Genomic DNA, 20,436 nt, shown 5'->3' on the forward strand with positions numbered 1-20,436 from the left:
GGTTGTCAAGGAGACGGCATCATCGACGTGAACCTGTGACCCCTGATGCCCTCTGGTGGTTATATTCAAAGTAAAAAACTTTAGGTTACGACCGTAACCCCGGTTCTCTATAGTATGAGTGAGGTATTTTACTTGTGGGCTATGCCCCCAGCGTATTTGTCAGAAGCCTTTATTACACTACACCAGCCATGATTGACTGGACATCGGGATGTGTGCATTGCCCTATAAAAAGGTCCCACACAGTGTCTGAGTAATTCAAAATTAGCAACAGTTCTTCCTCACTCATGCAAGGAGGGTGGTCTGGTGAAATACCTCACTCATACTATCAGAGAACCGGGGTTACGGTTGTAACCTAAAGTTAGCTTTTGAGTATTTGTTTCGGTATTTAACTTATGGGGAAATACTAACTCCCGTATTTCCAGACAAGCTTATCCCGACGACGACTGCCATGTGCGAAATAACACACAAATGGGCCTTGCACCTATGGTGTTGAACGCTGAGCTGTAGTCAATGAATGGCATTCTCACAAAGGTGTTCCTTTTGTCTAGGTGGAAAAGGGCAGTGTGGAGTGCAATAAAGATTACATCATATGTGGATCTGTTGTTGTGTTATGTAAATTGGAGTGGATCCAGGGTGTTGGTATTAGACTCCGTCAGGGAGAGGTTGAAAATGTCAGTGACGACACTTGCTAGTTGGTCTGTGCATACTCAGAGTACACGTTATGGTAATCTGTCTGGCCCTGCGGCCTTGTGAATGTTGACCTGTTTAAAAGGTCTTACATCGGCTACAGAGAGCGTGATCACACAGTCGCCCGGAACAGCTGATGCTCTCATGCATGTTTCAGTGTTACTTGCCTCAAAAACGAGCACAGAGGTAATTTAGCTCATCTGGTAGGCTTGTGTCACTGGGCAGCTCGCAGCTGTGCTTCCCTTTGTAGTCTGTAATAGTTTGCAAGCCCTGCCACATCTGACGAGTGTCGAAGCCAGTATAGTACCATTCAATCTTAGTCCTGTATTGACGCTTTGGCTGTTTGATGGTTCGTCGGATTTCTTATAAGCTTACGGGTTAGAGTTCTGCTCCTTGAAAGCATCAGCTCTACCCTTTAGCTCAGTGCGGATGTTGCCTGTCATCCATGGCTTCTGGTTTGGGTATGTACTTACGGTCACTGTGGGGAAGATGTCATCAATGCACTTATTGATGAAGCCAGTGACAGATGTGGTGTACTCCTCAATGCCTTCGGACAAATCCCGGGACGTTTTTGCATGTAAGAAGGAAACAGGAGGATATTGTCAGATTTTCCAAATTGAGTGCGAGCTTTGTACTCTGTGTGTGGAGTAAAGATGGTCTAGAGTTTTTTTCCCCCTCTGGTCACACGTTTAATATGCTGGTAGAATTATGGTAAAACGGATGAAAGTTTCCCTGCATTAAAGTCCCCGGTCACTAGGAGCACCGCCGCGTTTTGCTGTTTGCTTACGGCCATATACAGCTCATTGAGTGTGGTCTTAGTGCCAGCATTGGTTTATGGCGGTAAATAGACAGTTACGAAGAATATAGATGAATACCGTCTTGGTAAATAGTGTGGTCTACAGTTTATCATGAGATCCTCCCTAAGGTAGAGTAAAATCTTGAGACTTCCTTAGATTTCATGCACCAGCTGTTTACAAATATACATACACTACTGTTCAAAAGTTTGGGGTCACTTAGAAATGTCCTTGTTTTCAATGAAAACATACATTAAATGAGTTGCAAAATAATAATATATGCCATTTAGCAGATATATTATTATATTATTATATTAGTTGCAAAAGGAATAGAAAATATAGTCAAGATGTTGACAAGGTTATAAGTAATGATTTTTAATTGAAATAATTGTGTCCTTCAAACATTGCTTTCGTCAAAGAATCCTCCATATGTAGCAATTACAGCCTTACAGACTTTTGGCATTCTAGTTGTCAGTTTGTTGAAGTAATCTGAAGAGATTTCACCCCATGCTTCCTGAAGCACCTCCCACGTGTTGGATTGGCTTGATGGGCACTTCTTACGTACCATACTGTCAAGCTGCTCCCACAACAGATCAATAGGGTTGAGATCCGGTGACTGTGCTGGCCAGCTGACTGCTTCTTCCATAAATCGTTATTGCATTGTTTGGAGCGGTGCTTTGGGTCATTGTCCTGTTGTAGGAGGAAACTGGCTCCAATTAAGTGCCGTCCACAGTGTATGGCATGGCATTGCAAAAACCAGTGATAGCCTCCCTTCTTCAAAATCCCTTTTATCCTGTTCAAATCTCCCACTTTACCACCACCAAAACCCCTCCAGACCATCACTTTGACTCCACCATGCCTGACACACGGCGTCAAGCACTGCTCCAGCATCTTTACATTTTTTCTGCGCCTCACGAATGTTCTTCTTTGGGATCCGAACACCTCAAACTTAGATTTGTCTGTCGTAACACTTTTTCCGATCTTCCTCTGTCCAGTGTCTGTGTTCTTCTGCCATTCTTAATATTTTATTTTTGTTGGCCAGCCTGAGATATGGCTTTTTCTTTGCAACTCTGCCTAGAAGGCCAGCATCCCGAGTCGCCACTTCACTGTTGACGTTGAGACTGGTGTTTTGCGGGTACTATTTAATGAAGCTGCCAGTTGAGGACTTGTGATTCATCCGTTTCTCAAACTAGACACTCATGTACTTGTCCTCTTGCTCGGTTGTGCACCGGGGCATCCCATTCCTCTTTCTATTCTGGTTGGAGCCAGTTTGCGCTGTTCTGTGAAAGGAGTAGTAGACAGCGTTGTACGAGATCTTCAGTTTATTGGCAATTTCTCACATGGAATAGTCACAGTGAAGAGGGCACAGTGTGGACAGGAGCCAAGGGACGCTGACACTTCCTGGCCATGTTGCAACCGAAGGCAAGCGGAGCACACCAAGTGGGTGTCCTTGGCCGATATCTTGTTTCCACCGGCGCAGAGTCGTGCCAGGAGCTTCCGTTCGTTTGGAATGGGACATTATTTTGTAGCTGGGATGCTAAAATTCTAGTTTTCACTCTGTGGCACTCGAATGGCCGGATACTGTTTCCAAAATGACAGATTAGAAAAGATAGAAAAATGTACTAATAGCTAAGTAAAACCACAAATTCTAGCTAGCGTGGTGGCTAGCTTGCTAACAACTAATCACTGTTGGGATTACAGCCAACAAGGTAGCCATGTCACAGCTATACCCGTTCCTCCCTCTAATAATTTTCCTCTAACTATGGTGAAGGAAAAGGAAAATTGCCACCACTGCACAGTCCAGAGAATCGGGCCTGGCGAGCGAGTTCTAAACTCAGTTCTGTGAACTGTTTAGCTAACTCTGGAAGATGCAGCCGTGTCGAGGTAAGCTTTCTGATGAGAAGAGGTGTTTCAATGACTCACGAGACGCTGCGTCTGACCTTTTTTTTTTTAGGAGGGACACCCTTCCCCGACTCACACTTCTCGACGTCCAGCCAATCATGGGTGGTGTAGTTTAGCAAAGGATTCTGAAGAATACGCTTGGGGGCGTATCCCATAAGTGAAATACCAAAACGATTACTTGAAAGAGAATAACATTGTTTTATCTGATCAGAGAACAATTGTCACCCTAGGACAGGGTCATTCTGACATGTATTGCACAAAAAGCTGAAACCATCAATACAATCATTCATCAGCAAAAATACATACTTTTGCCTTTGAATTTATTAGTTGGGCCTGGGTATTTAAATTTTTTCCTATAGATGTTGTTTGTGGAATGCACAGTTAAAATAAGATGTGTTTGTTTATTTCTGCAGAAAGAAATATATAGGATAGAAGAAGAGATATTCTCTATCTTATAGAACAGAAAACCATGTCCATTCTATGCTGTAGATCTTCATCTGCTGCTCTCTAAACGTTGGGCCCACTAGCTGAGCCCCTGGTTCATCTCTCAAAAGATACACAGAAAGAAAACACGCATTCATGTATCGCTAATTAAAACTTGACATTTGTCATTGTCTTTTAATACAATAATGGTGGTGAAATGGAGAGATACAGGAGCTTTTGCATAGAGTAGTTCTGACACAGATGTAATTGATCAGCCATGGGGAGTGGTGGTGGCGGTGAGCTTGGTCCTCATTGGGTGAGGAGCAAACTGACTTTATTCTTATTTGGACATTTGCAGCAGAAGAAAAATCCTTAGCGTGGAAAATGTATTGATTGGCAGAAATGATTTAAAAACAGTTGTGAATTGTTACTGGGCATGCCATGAAGCTGCCCCTCTAAACTCAAGGGGATGTGTGGCCGAGGCTGGGGTCATTCCTAATTCTGTCAACCTGACAAAATTAGGGAGACATGGTTGACTATGCCATCCCCAAACCTTTGGTACATTCAGTGCAAAATATATAATTACACACACCCACAACAGGTGCAGACATACATGTACACAAGGATGAGACATACAGGACCAGCACACACCGTGTAGTTCTCTGTGTAGCCATGAACCATGACCTCTAACCTCTGACCTATCATCAAGACAGGTGATCTCATGAATGTAACAAAAACAATTCCCTTAAAGTGTGTTGCCATAGTACTTCGGTAATACTAGTCATAACCCGTCATATAAACAAAACATAAAGCTTATAACATTTCACAATTGTGAAGCCATAAACAATGTGGCACAAAACCTAAATATTTATTTGCCCGCTTCCACCTCATCACGGACACATTTATAACGCATTATAGCAGCATACCCTACAGTTCTTATCTGGCTCCTCCCGCCCTTTTCTCAACATCGATAGCGATATCCTCATGCAAAAGTTATTAAGGACAGACTTGTGTTGCACTATTTCTGCATGCAAATATCGAGATATAACACAACACCATCTAGGGGTCCCGGGCTCAGTGCAGCTCACAGAGTTGCTGAGATGGACCTTGCATGCGGTTTCAAGCCAGGCTGAGATATGAAGGCTTCCTCCACAATGCATCACAGTGGGGCTTCCAGCCCGAGTGGTCTGTCTAGCTCGCACAGACCTCTGTACAGTAGTTGTAATCATGCGTACACACACAAAAAGGGTGTGTCTGTGAACACGTGTGCGTGTCTGAATGAGTCCGTTGGGTAGGGGATATGCACTGAGAAGTCCAAAACCAGGATGAACACGTGCTTTCAAGAGATCATAAGCATCTGTGTAGGTGTGTAGTGTATGTCCCGAGCTTATAGATGCTTCCATAGCTGTGTGTACAGTACTGAAGTAAGTACCATATCATGTGCTGCCCTCGTGTTTGTATCCTGGAACTATTTTAGAATACAATTAAGCGTTGTAGCTCTGTTTTTGTTGTGTGTAACACACCTAGCCATTTGAATGTTCTTTTGACTGACCAAATACACATTACAAAGTCTCTCGTTACAACTTTTCGGCTGTGACCCAAGAGGAAGAAATGGGTGCGCCCCACTATCGGGTCCCCAACCAGCCCTCCTCAAAACACTGAGTGAAAGTGTCTGTCATAACAAGGCACGTGTCCGGTGCCACTTTCAGCCTTGGCTTTCATATTCAACCAATTTTAGGTGATCCACTTCCTGGTGTGGCTCCGGTGTTTGTCTTTGGCCGCAAAGGCTCCTCCTCCTACTACAGCAAGCCAGAGGTGCTGAGGTTTCATACATTCAGCCTTTTATGTGATACATTCATCAGTTCAGTGGATGGGAGGCAATATCATTAGTGAGAAATAGAGCCATGTTAGGCAATGTCTCAGTGTGTGTGTGTGTGTGTGTAGCTACATATGTGTATGAGAATGTGCATCTCATTTATTTTGAAAAAGAGTGACCCTACAATTGTATTTGTTATCGTGAGTTCGTGTGTGCCAGTTTTAGAGCCTTGCTCATGTAGTCTAGCATAAGAAGACAAGTACAATGTGTTTTGGAGTGATTCAATGCCTTTGGTGCACCTTAGGAGCTGTGACATACAATTTAATCCCCTCAGAAATGAATCATGAGAGTCATCTTGAAAGTGTGTGAGAGTGAATGAGTGTGTGTATGAAGACAAGGAATTAGTCAAATTATGTATTATAGTGTACATAGTCTCCAGTCCCAGAGTAGAAAGACACAGTTCCGAGGTCCAGAACAGGGGGGTCAATCCAGGAGGAAGCATAGGGTATTAGGAAGAGGTGTCTCTGGACTTGAAGGGCAGGCTGAGCCCCTGTAGGAAAAAGGAGATACAGTAACCAAGGCCAATAAACAGATAAGAGAAAGCACAAGTGTGGTTGTTGTACACAGGAATCAAATGGAGGGCATCAGTGCAAGTAATGGAACAGTAACATGATTCCAGGAAGTCTGGGATCATGGAGGCGGGAGGTATAGCCAAGGGGGGGGGGGGGGGGGGGAATTGGGATTGTCTTGGTGGTGAAATTGTCCCCAAAAGTTCTGTTGCTTCTCCAAAATGATAATTTCTGGTAGATGTCTATTCAGTTTCCATTGTGTACCGTCTCGCCTCAAGCTAAGGTGACAGGATTTCCTCTCCACCATTGTTCTTTCCCAATTCGACCCCTGGCTGTGGCAGCCATTTTGGAGAGTTTACTCCAGGCCAAAGGTGCTGGTTTCCTCTACGGCTGTCAGCATCTTCTCATAGAGCATGGAGAACGAAGGGTACGGCGGGAGGTCCAGACGGTTAAAGCATGTGTGAGCCCTGTAGAGAGGCAGACTGATAGTGAGAGGAGTGCACTGACAGATGCACATAACATACAGTCGTGGCCAAAAGTTGAGAATGACACAAATATAAATTTTCACAAAGTTTGCTGCTTCAGTTTCTTTAGATATTTTTTTCAGATGTTACTATGGAATACAGAAGTATAATTGCAAGCATTTCATAAGTGTCAAAGGCTTTTATTGACATTTACATGAAGTTGATGCAAAGAGTCAATATTTGCTGTGTTGACCCTTCTTTTTCAAGACCTCTGCAATCTGCCCTGGCATGCTTGCATAATCAATGCTTGGAGTTTGTCAGAATTTGTGGGTTTTTGTTTGTCCACTCACTTCTTGAGGATTGTCCACAAGTTCTCAATGGGATTAAGGTCTGGGGAGTTTCCTGGCCATGGACCCAAAATATCAAAGTTTTGTTCCCCCGATCCCACAGCTGAATCAACTTTAGGAGACGGTCCTGGCGCTTGCTGGACTTTCTTGGGCGCACTGAAGCCTTCTTCACAATAATTGAACTGCTCTCCTTGAAGTTCTTGAAGATCCGACAAATGGTTGATTTAGGTGCAATCTTACTGGCACCAATATCCTTGCCTGTGAAGCCCTTTTTGTGCAAAGCAATGATGATGGCACATATTTCCTTGCAGGTAACCATGATTGACAGAGGAAGAACAATGATTCTAAGCACCACCCTCCTTTTGAAGCTTCCAGTCTGTTATTCGAACTCAATCAGCATGACAGAGTGATCTCCGCCTTGTCCTTGTCAACACTCACACCTGTGTTAATGAGAGAATCACTGACATGATGTCAGTTGGTCCTTTTGTGGCAGGGCTGAAATGCAGTGGAAATGTTTTTGGGGGATTCAGTTCATTTGCATAGAAAAAAGGGACTTTGCAATTAATTGCAATTCATCTGATCACTTTTCATAACATTCTGGAGTATATGCAAATTGCCATCATACAAACTGAGGCAGCAGACTTTGTGAAAATTAATATTTGTGTCATTCTCAACTTTTGGACATGACTGTACACGCACTGCATACACACTAATTTATGTGCATACATCTTACACACACACATAAGAATAGCTCATATCAACAGGTAGGCAAACATGAACAGACAGAGGGGTGTACTATACCTGGGTAAGGAGGTTATTTTACCCCACTTCTCCACACAGAACCTTCGTGGTCCATTGCTACCTCTGAGGGAGGCAAAGCCCTCATAGGGAATACTGGAGGTGCCTGTCACAAACTAAGGAGACATATACAATCCCCATTTAGGTAACATTTTATTTTACAGTGCCTAATGACCAGGTTTTCGCTGAGAAACTACATGTTAACAGGGCAATTATGTCAATATTACCCGGAATTATTTATCGGTTACTAGGGGATTAATTGTACCAGGAAGTTCCAAATGTTACCAAATAATATCACCTTCAATACCAGATAAATACCAGTGGAAACAGGGCTGAAAAATAAAGAGTTAGCAAAGTTAAGACTGGGGAGCTCAGCTTTTCGTCAGTATCAAACTATATTGGAGTGTTCCTTGAAAAGTAGTACCTGCAGCAGTCGGAGTCTCTGCTCATTGTTGAACCTCTCCACTGCGGCCCAGAACCAGCGAATGACTATGTGGTTGTCATGGTAACCTAGGGTAAAGGATGAAAGGTGTACCGATCAGCCATAGACCAAAATAAGCCTGATCTTCTTAGAAGCACAATCTGTAACAAAAGTGGTACCCATGAGTTGTGCCGAGCCAAGCAGTAACACCCGATTCCATCAAAGTCATGATCTAAATCTTTAAAGACTAGCATTAGATGATTAATATAATCAAGGGGGGTTACTAGTTGGCTGGAAAAATATGCCCCCACACTCTCTGACTCTCCAAGGCTAAAACTGCCCCCCGCTGCTCCTCTGTCTCTACCTCCTCTGTACTCTGTGTTATTCCTCCAGTCGGCCAGGTCGATCTCTGCAGTGCCAGCAATCACCAGCTCCAGCTCTCTGGCATCAAACACAGACACCAGCCTCACGTCCACCACCTGACCAACACATGTCACAATTCTGATACATTTTCTATTACAGAGACACTACCACCTGGCCAAGACATATCACAATACTAATATACTCCTAATACATTAGGAGTAACCACATTAATTGTTATTGGCATGCATGATTATCTATTTCAGATAAATTATCACTTGCTGCATCATTATCTATTACACAATACCTGACGTAGCGCTGCATCATTATGCAGATACAATGCCACTTGACCAATACATATGACAATGATGGACCATTATCAATGATGTGTGTGATGTCATAGTTACACAAAACACAGGGCCCTATGTCACAACCTGGATTTTAACCTTTATTTAAAGCTTTTTCATCAAACTATCCCCTTTTTCTTTTTATGTCAGATGTTCCAGCACTATCCTCAGACAATTGCTTAGATTTTGCTGTAATTCTAATTTCTGGCTAAGGCTTAAAATACAGGATAAAATCTTGCTATGTCACATGATTGCGCAAAACAGAGCCCTACCTCATAGAAGCCTCGCACCAGGCTCTCAGTCTGCTGAGCCACACCCCTTTCGATGCGCCACTTAACCATGCGCTCGATGTACTCCTTCTTATTCTTCTCTGACACTGGAACACCTGCACCGCCTGGCTTCAGCTCTCTCTCTGTGATCTATAGGGCCGTAAAGATAGAAACACAATATAGGGTGAATCCTACCTTAACATTGACATCAATGAATGACTAAGTAAAGTCAGGATTCACCGCCAAATACAACACATTGTAACAAGCAATTAAATATCAAATGCAGGGTAGTGTATGTAGTCTAAAATGATTGAAGATGCATACAATACATTCATTATTCAAAACACAAGCATACACACAGACCTGCCCGAAGACCTCCTCGTTGACGGTGAACGTGAGGTCCAGCATGTCCTCGATGTCATTGTCCTTCATCCACTGTAAACTCTGGTGGAACTCCTCGTCCAGGAACTCCAGGTCACTCAGGTCACATGGGCTGTAGGGGTCAAAGGTCAACAAAGGTGAAAAATGTATCTCATAACTAAGTCTTATATTAACATTTTAGTAATTTAGCATGATGTTTTCCAGAGTGTATATCAACCACATAATGAAAGCATGGTAACTGAATAACTAAAAAGTCAAATCAATCTAACCAAATCCTGTCTGTTCAGCTTCTTCCAGTTCAGTAGTTACTACCTAAAAAAATAGTGAGGTGTGTATTTGTCATATAATTTATGTTATGCTAAAGCATAACTGGCAATTTGCCAGGGTGGTTGCATTGTCAAACATATAAAAATGTGGTGCTCATCGTGATAGGATCCCTAGCCATTTGCTAGCTAAGAGAACCTGATTGAGAAACTTACATACGCAGCAGGCCCTTGTAGAACGGACGGGTAAAGAAGGCATCCAACAGATACTGGTGGATCAGAGCCAGGCCCAGGATACGCCCACTGAAACGAAACCTGGAAGACAGCAACATTGCTAGGTACAGTATGTACAGTATACGATGACAAGTCAGATGTCATTATAGGTTCCGACCACTCGCCTGTCAATCCATCCATCCGTCTAACCATCATGGTAGTGTAAACTTGTCACTCACCACTCGTGATGGTTGTCCACGAAGGCAGACATGGGGCTGATCTGCACAGTGTAGGTGTCGTTGGCAGAGTACTCAAACAGACCGTAGTAAGGGTTAAACAACTCCCTGGACACCAAGAAGAAGAACTCCCTCGAAGGGCCGCTGTAGTCCAGCCTATAACACACACACACACACACACACACACACACACACACACACACACACACACACACACACACACACACACACACACACACACACACACACACACACACACACACACACACACACACACACACACACACACACACACACACACACACACACACACACACACTCACACGTTTCATAAGTCATGTAATTGAGATTATGGAAAATAAACAATGTACACAGAGACAACATAACAAACGATGCGAATGAGCAAACGTAAGGTAATGTGTAGAACATATTAAAAGGCCTCAACTACAAAGGCAACACTCACCCTTCCTCTCCCACAAAGCTGACATACAGCTTACTCCTCTGCAGGTCTTTGCGGGAGTAGCACATGATCTGATTGAAGGCATCCTCCAACAGGTGATCTCTACGAACGATCAATCTGGAAGAAGGAAAAACAGCCAGTCATGAACCCACTCAGGCACAGCACACACGCACACAGTTTAGGAATGAACAAATCTCATTTTATTGGTCACACAGACATGTTTATCAGATGTCATTGCGGGTGTAGCGAAATGCTTGTGTTCCTAGCTCCAACAATGCAGATCCAAACAATTCACAAAAACACACACAAATCTAAAAGTAAAATGGAATTAAGAAATACATCAATATTAGGATGAGCAATGTCAGAGTGGCATTGACTAAAATACAGCAGAATAGAATACAGTATATACATATGAAATTAGTAAAGCAGTATGTAAACACTATTAAAGAGACTAGTGTTCCATTCTTAAATTGACCATGTCAGAATTACCGCTGAAATTTAGCAGTTCTCTCAACCTGTTGAATGACGTCATCAAGTACTCACTTGACTTTCCCAGGTCCCTGGCCATAGCCCTTTGTCTCCAGCTTGCGATAGAAGTTTCTCAGTTTGGCCTCAAAGTCACGTTTGTACGGGGCAGGGGCACGTGCATTAGCTCTCTGAGTACCTGAGAATGGGGCGGGAGGAGGAGGAAGAGGAGAATGAAAAATAGACAACAAAAAAATACACAAGTTCCTCAGAATATTGTAATTGTATCTCATTATTACAACTTTTATTAGCATAGATTTGGTTCAGAAAAAAAACACAAAACTTCACTAATTGAGAGCGCTAAAGCAACTTTTACGGCTCAAGGCTTTTTCTCATTATCTTGCCCTTTCTTGGATGGATAGTTTCGATTAAAAGCAAGACTAAGGGAAGAAGAAGGGCATGAGGAGAAAATATATGTGTGTGTGGTCTCACCAGGGGAGCTTTGAGGGGAGGAGCAGTAGCTAGGGTGCAGTAAGGCAGCAGGTGGCACATAGGACATGACCTCCTCGTCAAACAGGCTAAGGGAGAGAGGAGTACTTAAATTCTCACTCTCACACAGACAGACAGACACACAATACCTTCTTGTATGCACAAACATACACCAAGCATCAATCACAGACAGACATTAGCACATAAAGACACACACAAAGGTCCCACCTGAGCAAAATGACTAGATCAGCATCGCTAGAGAGACGAGCAAGCCCAGAAACACCCTCGCTGCGAATGAACTGTAACCTTTCCCTGCAGACAAACACGTTAACATTTGTGATACTGCTGTTTGGCATAATTATAATACATTTAGGAGGTTAAGATTAAGGGTTAAATATCTGACGAAAGGGTTCCCATGGTGATTGGGGTGACCTACTTGAGTGAGTGGTTCCTGACGAGTTCTGGTTGCCTCTCTTGCAGGATCTCAATGATGTTGGGTTGCCGTAGAAATGCCACAATCTTGTCATTGTAGGCTGGGGAGAGACCCGTGTAAATATCAACATTACTGTGTCTATTAGTGCATAAGTTAGCCCTGTATATAGCATGTGTGTGTAAAAAGTTTAAATAGAGGGTGCTTATATTCTTCCTGTTTCACTGCATGTACAAGTGGGTAACGTGTAGGAGTTTGAGGGGTGAAACAGACATGTTTTTTGCATATCCCAACTGCCTTTGAGACACCCTCAGAGAGTGGGGTCGTGGCCAGGGACCCTTGGTGCAATTAGGGTTAAAGATGCACTATGCAGAAATTGCTCCGCCCTTTCCGGGTTGCTAAAATTCTAATAAATTGTCTAATTTCAGTTTTGTGTCAAAACAAGCAGTCATTGTGTGGTGAATCATTGTACCATCTAAACCGCTGTGAAATAGATTTTCCATAACTAAAATATTGTATATTCAGCTGTTTTGAAGCTGCCGTTACAAAACCGAAAGTACAGTAAAAGACAAAAAAAAACTTCAGAACGGGAAGCATAGAAATAGCACACATAGATCTACCTCTTCTTGAATTGCTTTCAATGGGAATGGAAGTCTATAACTCATGTTTCTATGTGTATTTGGTCATATACCAAATTGTAGCTTTAAGTGGAGCAATTGGGGTTAAGTGCCTTGCTCAAGGGGAGAATTTTCACCTTGTCCGCACAAGGATTTAAACTAGCAATATTCTGGTTACTGGCCCAACACTAACTGCTAGGCCACAGTGCATGCGTGTGTACTCACCTACAGGCACGAGGTCCTGGTATTGATTGCGAGTGGACCCACTGAAGGTGCTGGAGGGGCGGGGCATGACAGGTGGGTTGGAGTGTCGCGTGTCATCTACCACCTGCAATGGGACACTCCGAGTCAGGACGGATCCCTCTGCTGCTACCAATTGACACAATCACTCCCAGCCATAAACCCAGCATTGTCATTGTTTCTATTGAAAACCATACTACTTACACCCATTTTAGAAGGTTAAGGAACCATTTCAATCTTTTTGATACATTATGAATTTTTGTCCATTCTATTAACCAAGTATTAATCTTGCTAATTAGCATTATGATTGATATAGGTCTTATTAAACCAACTAGTCTTAGTGATGATCACAGGTCAGTAGTCCAGTGTGTCAGTGGTGTAGTGGGTGTAATAGACTAGATTTAGAGCTGATCTCAAGCCTGTATTAGTGGTGCAGTAGTACAGCAGCTTGCTGCGTTCACATAGTCGACTTATTACGGCAAGATGAAACCAGATGTAACATTTTCAGCAAGACAATGGCAAATTCTGATGAGGCCGACAGACAATATCATCTGTAGCGGTATTTTCTTTTTTGGATGTTAGTTGGCATGTTCTTCAAACCAGCTATATGAATTCAAACACGCCAGGAAAATTGCCAAGCCACATGTAGGTTAGTCCACTAGTTAGCATGCCGTCCAGTCAGACTTTTTTTTAAAGTGGCCTGTGTGAATGCAGCAGTAGTCTCTCACCTCGCCTGCGCTGTGGCTGCGTTGGCGGCTGAGGTGCTGGCGGTGGGTCAACAGGCCAGTGGAGCGTGCACTCTGGAGGGGGAGCCGTGGGTCGATGAAGGTAGTGGAACGACGATTGTGATCCACAAAGAAGGGCTGTGAAGACACACAGCCAGCCACGTACAGTAAGATAGATAAAGAAACTACAATATATGCATGCAGGTGTACATACAGTACCAGTCAAAAGTTTAGCCAAACCTACTCATTCAAGTGTTCTGTATTCTTACTATTTTCCACATTGTAGAATAATAGTGAAGACATCACAACTATGAAATAACATATGGAATCATGTAGTAACCAAAAACAAGTGTTGATCAAAATATACTTTATATTAGAGATTCTTCAAAAGTAGCCACCCTTTGCCTTGATGACAGCTTTGCACACCCTTGGCATTCTCTCAACCAGCTTCACCTGGAATGCTTTTCAAACAGTATTTTCAACAGTCCCACATGCTGAGCACTTGTTCCTTCACTCCGCGGTCCAACTCATCCCAAACCATCTCAATTGAGTTGAGGTCAGGTGATTGGGGAGGCCAGGTGATCTGATGCAGCACTGCAACAATCTCCTTCTTGGTCAAATAGCCCTTACAGGGTCTGGAGATATGTTGGGTCATTGTCCTGTTGAAAAACAAATGATAGTCCCACTAAGCGCAACCAGATGGGATGGTGTATCGCAGCAAAATACTGTGGTTACCATGCTGGTTAAGTGTGCCTTGGATTCTAAATCAATCACAGACAGTGTCACCAGCAAAGCAGCCCCACACCATCACACCTCCTCCTCCATGCTGCACGGTGGGAACCACACATGCAGAGATCATCCATTCACCTATCCTGCGTCTCAGAAAGACAAGGCGGTTGGAACCAAAAATTTCAACATTTGGAAACATCAGACCAAAAGGACAGATTTCCGGTCTCATGTCCATTGCTCATGTTTCTTGGCCCAAGCAAGTCTCTTCTTATTATTGGGGTCCTGTAGTAGTGGTTTCTTTGTAGTAGTTCAACCATGAAGGCCTGATTCACAGTCTTCTCTGAACAGTTGATGTTGAGATATGTCTGTTACTTGAACTCCGTGAAGCAATTATTTGGGCTGCAATTTCTGAGGCTGGTAACTCCAATTAACTTTTTCTCTGCAGCAGAGGTAACTCTGGGTCTTCCTTTCATGTGGCGGTCCTCATGAGAGCCATTCTCATCATAGAGCTTGATGGTTTTGCGACTGCACTTGAAGAAACTTTCAAAGTTTTTACATTTTCCGGATTGACTGACCGGTCTTAAAGTAATGATTGACTGTAATTTCTCTATGCTTATTTGAGCTTTTCTTGCCATAATATGAACTTGGACTTTTACCAAATAGAGCCATCTTCCGTATACCACCCATGCCTGATCGGCTCAAAGGCACTGAGAAGGAAAGAAATTCCACAAATTAACTTTTAATGAAGCCTCATGATTCCAAGAGTGTACAAAACTGTCATCAAGGCAAATTGTGACTACTTTGAAGAATCTCAAATATATTTAGATTTGTTAATCACTTTAATCATAGACTCCATATGTGTTATTTCCTAGTTTTGACATCTTTACTATTATCCTACAATGTAGAACATGGTAAAAATAAAGAAAAACCCTGAAAATGAGTATACCCAAACTTTTGACTGGTACTGTATATATTATACAGTGCATTCATTAAGTATTCAGACATCTTGACTTTTTCCATATTTCGTTATGTTACAGCCGTATTCTAAAATTGTATAAAAGCTACAAGCTTGGCAGACCTGTATTTGGGGAGTTTCTCCCATTCTTCTCTGTAGATACTCTGTCAGGTTGGATGGGGAGAGTCGCTGAACAGGTATTTCCAGGTCTCTCCAGAGATGTTCGATCGGGTTCAAGTCCGGGCTCTGGCTGGGCCACTTAAGGACATTCAGAGACTTGTCTCAAAACCACTCCTGCGTTGTCTTGGCTGTGTGCTTAGGGTCGTTGTCCTGTTGAAGGTGAACCTTCCACCCAGTCTGAGGTCCTAAGCACTCTGGAGCCGGTTTTCATCTCTTTGTACTTTTCTCTGTTCATCTTTGCCTCAATTCTGACTAGTAATTCCAGTCCCTGCTGCTAAAAAAACATCCCCCACAGATTGATGATGCCACCACAATTCTTCACCGTCGCAATGGTGCCAGGTTTCCTCCAGACGTGACACTTGGCATTCAGGCCAAAGAGTTCAATCTTGGTTTCATCAGACCAGAGATTCTGGTTTCTCATGGTCAGATTCTTTAGGTGCCTTTTGGCAAACTCAAACAGGCTGACGTGCCTTTTACTGAGGAGTGGCTTCCATTTGGCCACTACCATAAAGGCTTGCTTGATGGAGTGCTGCAGAGATTGTTGTCCTTCTGGAAGGTTCTCCCATCTCCACAGAGGAACTCTGGAACTCTGTCAGAGTGACCATTGGGTTCTTGATCACCTCCCTGACCAAGGCCCTCCTCCCTCGAATGCTCGGTTTGGCCAGGCGGCCAGCATTAGGAAGAGTCTTGGTGGTTCCAAACTTCTTCCATTTACTATGGACAATTGCTTCGACCAGGCTTGGACCTGCACTGTGAAATGTGGGACCAGGTGTGTGCCTTTCAAAACCATGTCCAATCAATTTAATTTTCCACAGATTGACTCCAATCAAGTTGTAGAAACATCTCGAGGAGGATCAATGGAAACATAGCAATCTCAAAGCAAATGGTCTGAATACTTATTTAAATAAGGTATACAGTTTTTTTTAATACATTGGCAAAAAAATCTTAAAACCTGTTTTTGCTTTGTCATCACGTGTGTAAATCGATGAGGGGAAAAATGGTATGTAATCCATTTTAGAATAAGGTTGTAACGTAACAAAATGTGGAAAAAGTCAAGGGGTCTGAATACTTTCCGAATGCACTGTATATTCACGTCATTGCACAAACTGAAACATTTATACACACACCACCCCCCCACACACAGTTTTTCAGACCTTGCCGGACTGGTCGTGCTTCATCTCCCAGCCCCTGGGTAGCTCCAGCTGTTTGTTGGTGAACATATTGAGAAAGGCCACCAGGTCCCTGTTGTGCTGGTAGCGCTCATAGTGGTGGGCATCCCGACGCACCTTACTGATCATGTGCTTCAGGCAAGTGTTGCTCGTAAACATGCGGTAGGCACTCTGAGGAGGGAGGGAGGGAACAGATTGATGAGGTCATCAAAGAGGGACATGTGAATTTCCAGGCTCTTCTTTAAATAGGGTTGCCATTGCTTTGATAAAACACAGATTAAGGGAAGAATGATGACTCATAGTGGGAAATTCAATCCCAGGTAGCATACCTCATTGTTCTACTTAAATTAACCTGATCAACGCAACATTTGACGTACATTTGAAAACAGCATTTCATTCCAAAAAGCTGTTCCCTTACCACACACTTTTGCAAATGGTTAACTACTGAGAGATATGACGTGATAAGTGAGAGCTGGGGGATCAAAGGTGATCCATAAGAATGTGGAAGGTGAGGGTTGAGGGCCTGTGCAGCCAGACTCACAGGGTTAGAATGCAGCATGGTGAAGAAGTCTGGGCTGCACAGGAACTTTGCGCTGGGGGACTGGAGCAGCAGAGAGAGACGCGACCGGGAGCTGGAGTGACCCACCACACTCTCTCTCCTGTACTCTACAACAGACAAAACAAGAGTAAGAGTAGAATAAACTCAGCAAAAAATGACCCTGTCTTTCAAAGATAATTAGTAAAAATCCAAATAACTTCACAGATCTTCATTGTAGAGTGTTGAAACACTGTTTCCCATGCCTTTTCGATGAAGCATAGACAATTAATGAACATGCACCTGTGGAACGGCCGTTAAGACACTAACAGCTTACAGACGGTAGGCAATTAAAGTCAGTTATGAAAACTTAGGACACTAAAGAGGCCTTCCTACTGACTCTGGAAAAATATCAGAAGAAAGATGCCCAGGGTCCCTACTCATCTGCATGAACGTGCCTTAGGCATGCTGCAAGGAGGCATGAGGACTGCAGATGTGGCCAGGGCAATACATTGCAATGTCCGTACTGTGAGACACCAAAGACAGCGCTATAGGGAGACAGGACGGACAGCTGATCATCCTCGCAGTGGCAGACCCCCTGTAACAACACCTGCACAGGATCTGTACATCCGAACATCCTGTACCTGTCCCACAGGTGTGATGGCAACAACAACTGCCTGAGTTATACCAGAAACTCACAATCCCTCCATCAGTGCTCAGACTGTCCGCAATAGGCTGAGAGAGGCTGGACTGAGGGCTTGTAGGCCTGTTGTAAGGCAGGTCCTCACCAGATATAACCAGCAACAACGTCGCCTATGGGTACAAACCCACCGTCACTGGACCAGACAGGACTGCCAAAATGTGCTCTTCACTGACGAGTTGCGGTTTTGTCTCACCAGGGGTGATAGTCGGATTCGCGTTTATCGTCGAAGGAATGAGCGTTACACAGAGGCCTGTAATCTGGAGCGGGACCAATTTGGAGGTGGAGGGTCCGTCATGGTTTGGGGCGGTGTGTCACAGCATCATCGGACTGAGCTTGTCATTGCAGGCAATCTCAACACTGTGCGTTACAGGGAAGACATCCTCCTTCCTCATGTGGTACACTTTCTGCAAGCTCATCCTGACATGACCCTCCAGCATGACAATTCCACCAGCCATAATGTTCGTTCTGTGCGTGATTTCCTGCAAAACAGGAATGTCAGTGTTCTGCCATGGCCAGCGTAGAGCCCGAATCTCAATCCCATTGAGCACTTTGGGGACATATTTGATCGGAGGGTGAGGGCTAAGGCCATTCCCCCCAGAAAAGTCTGGGAACTTGCAGATGACTTGGTGGAAGAGTGGGTTAACATTTCACAGCAAGAACTGGCAAATCTGGTGCAGTCCATGAGGAGGAGATGCACTGCAGTATTAATGCAGCTGGTGGCCACACCAGATACTCACTGTTAACTTTTGAGTTTGACCCCCCTTTGTTCAGGGACACATTATTCCATTTATGTTAGTCACATGTCTGTGGAACTTGTTCAGTTTATGTCTCAGGTGTTGAACCTTGTTATGTTCATACAAGTATTTACACGTTATGTTTGCTGAAAATAAACGTGGTTTACAGTGAGAGGACATCTCTTTGAGATGTTGGGAAGGGTGTGTGTGTAAAATAGTAGATTACATTTTTTTTACCAACTGGTGGCATTTTGTTAGTTCCCACAAGGTCAAATGCTACTTCTAGGGGGGTTAGGGTTAAGGAGAGAATTTGTTTTAGGGTGAGGCGCTAGGGTTTGTTTTAAGGTTAGGAGCTAGGATTAGGGGTCAAGGTTAGTGTAAATAGGATTTGGAATGGGACTGAAATGTGTCCCCACAAGGTTAGTTATACGAGACTGTGTGTGAGTGAGAGAGAGAGAGTGTGCGCACGCGCTAGGGCTATACATAAAAAGAGATATAGCCTATATGAATTCTAGATACTCTGAAGCACGTTGTGTCATGTTTTAAAAACGTAAAACACATAGTTACGTTCTAGCTGCGGGTCCAGGTCGGACATTATGTGAAGGCCTATGTGAGGCGACCCCGAATCCCGAGTTTCGGCTCGATAGGTCCTTCGGTGCCCGAGTAAAACCCTAATTGGTGCTGAAAATCCACTTTTTTCCATGCCTTGCTATGGGGTCCTTGAATGAGCTATCGGACCGAAACGTTGGGGTCCGTCTCTATGGGCCGAGCCGGTTTCAATGCACCTAGTCTTGTGTCTCTGAGACTTTTCTAAATGTCGCCATTTTCGTAATGGTCAAAATGAATTGAAGTCATTGCAAATGTACGAGGCTATTTCTCGGTCCGAGAACCTTCTAGAGCCACCTAACTCACCACGCACTATCGACCCGAGGTCTAGAACAGGTTTCTAAAGTTTCGGAACTCTAGGTCTGACGGTTCTTTTTAGCTCGAACAAAGCTAACTATTGGAGGCACTGTCTGTCTCTACAAACCCCAATACGTCCCTCCTTCCAAGTTGTGTGTCTGTGTGATTTAGTTTTCCTTTGAAATTTTATGGGAAAAATGACTGATTTACAGTTCATGGGGGTTGCCTAATCACACATATGAAGTTTTGGACAGATCTGACTTTTTAACCCCTCGAAACAGCCCCTGAGACACCAATTAAGGCACTTCCGGTTGGCACAGGAAGCTATAAGTCAACACATATCCTCACTGGGCTATGCTTTTACAGAATCCTGAGTTTTAAGTCCTTACGTTAAGAATTGACTGATTTACACAGGGTTGAATGCACTATGTCTATCAAACTGCAGGCAGGTAATGGAAAAACACTTTTAGGGTGATTTTAACCACTTCCGGTTGGTCCAGGAAGCTTAGAATCAACACAGGTAGACCTCATACTGGCCTGATGGACTGTTACCAAAGACAGGTTCATACGGCATTCATAACCCATATAGACTTCAGGTTGAATTTAGGGGTGCAGGCAATGTATTCCTATGGGGAGAGAAGTCAATGCAAACTCTTTGAAGTAAACACCTTCTTTTAACTATTAAGGGTTAATGCCACACGGACAACGTTAGGCTTGCACGGATCGGAAGGACCTTAGGAACATACCTGAGGTCCAATTGTGCTTCTCACCCTAACGGTTCTCTCACTGTCACCCTAAAGCAAATGACGTTG

The 20,436-nt window shown here is 43.6% G+C and overlaps 2 protein-coding genes across 7 annotated transcripts in view; one reads left to right on the forward strand and one right to left on the reverse strand.

Annotated features, from left to right (window-relative positions):
• Positions 1 to 20,436, forward strand: part of LOC124044683 (phospholipid-transporting ATPase IH-like) — a 266,289-nt gene that overhangs the window by 166,073 nt on the left and 79,780 nt on the right. The window lies entirely within an intron of this gene.
• LOC124037670 (E3 ubiquitin-protein ligase HECW2-like) lies at positions 3,953 to 18,971 on the reverse strand. The gene is made up of 18 exons (XM_046352659.1): positions 18,959 to 18,971; positions 17,291 to 17,415; positions 16,735 to 16,920; positions 13,720 to 13,854; positions 12,977 to 13,079; positions 12,141 to 12,237; positions 11,933 to 12,016; positions 11,708 to 11,793; positions 11,294 to 11,414; positions 10,754 to 10,867; positions 10,294 to 10,446; positions 10,058 to 10,156; positions 9,561 to 9,690; positions 9,201 to 9,347; positions 8,586 to 8,700; positions 8,225 to 8,310; positions 7,804 to 7,916; positions 3,953 to 6,658 (listed from the first exon to the last, which is right to left on the reverse strand). Exons 1-18 carry the CDS (start codon positions 18,969 to 18,971, stop codon positions 6,547 to 6,549), a joined length of 2,019 nt encoding a protein of 672 aa, XP_046208615.1. The 3' UTR covers positions 3,953 to 6,546.

The sequence above is a fragment of the Oncorhynchus gorbuscha genome, linkage group LG01, assembly GCF_021184085.1.
Source record: "Oncorhynchus gorbuscha isolate QuinsamMale2020 ecotype Even-year linkage group LG01, OgorEven_v1.0, whole genome shotgun sequence".
NCBI classification, from domain to species: Eukaryota; Metazoa; Chordata; class Actinopteri; order Salmoniformes; family Salmonidae; genus Oncorhynchus; species Oncorhynchus gorbuscha.

What these genes read in the sequence shown, in the direction of transcription:
- LOC124037670 (XM_046352659.1), bottom strand. An exon ending in GATCTAGTCATTTTGCTCAG is followed by an intron (nt 11,794 to 11,932) that starts GTGGGACCTTTG and finishes TCTCTCCCTTAG; the next exon opens with CCTGTTTGACGAGGAGGTCA. An exon ending in AGAGACTCCGACTGCTGCAG is followed by an intron (nt 7,917 to 8,224) that starts GTACTACTTTTC and finishes ATGTCTCCTTAG; the next exon opens with TTTGTGACAGGCACCTCCAG.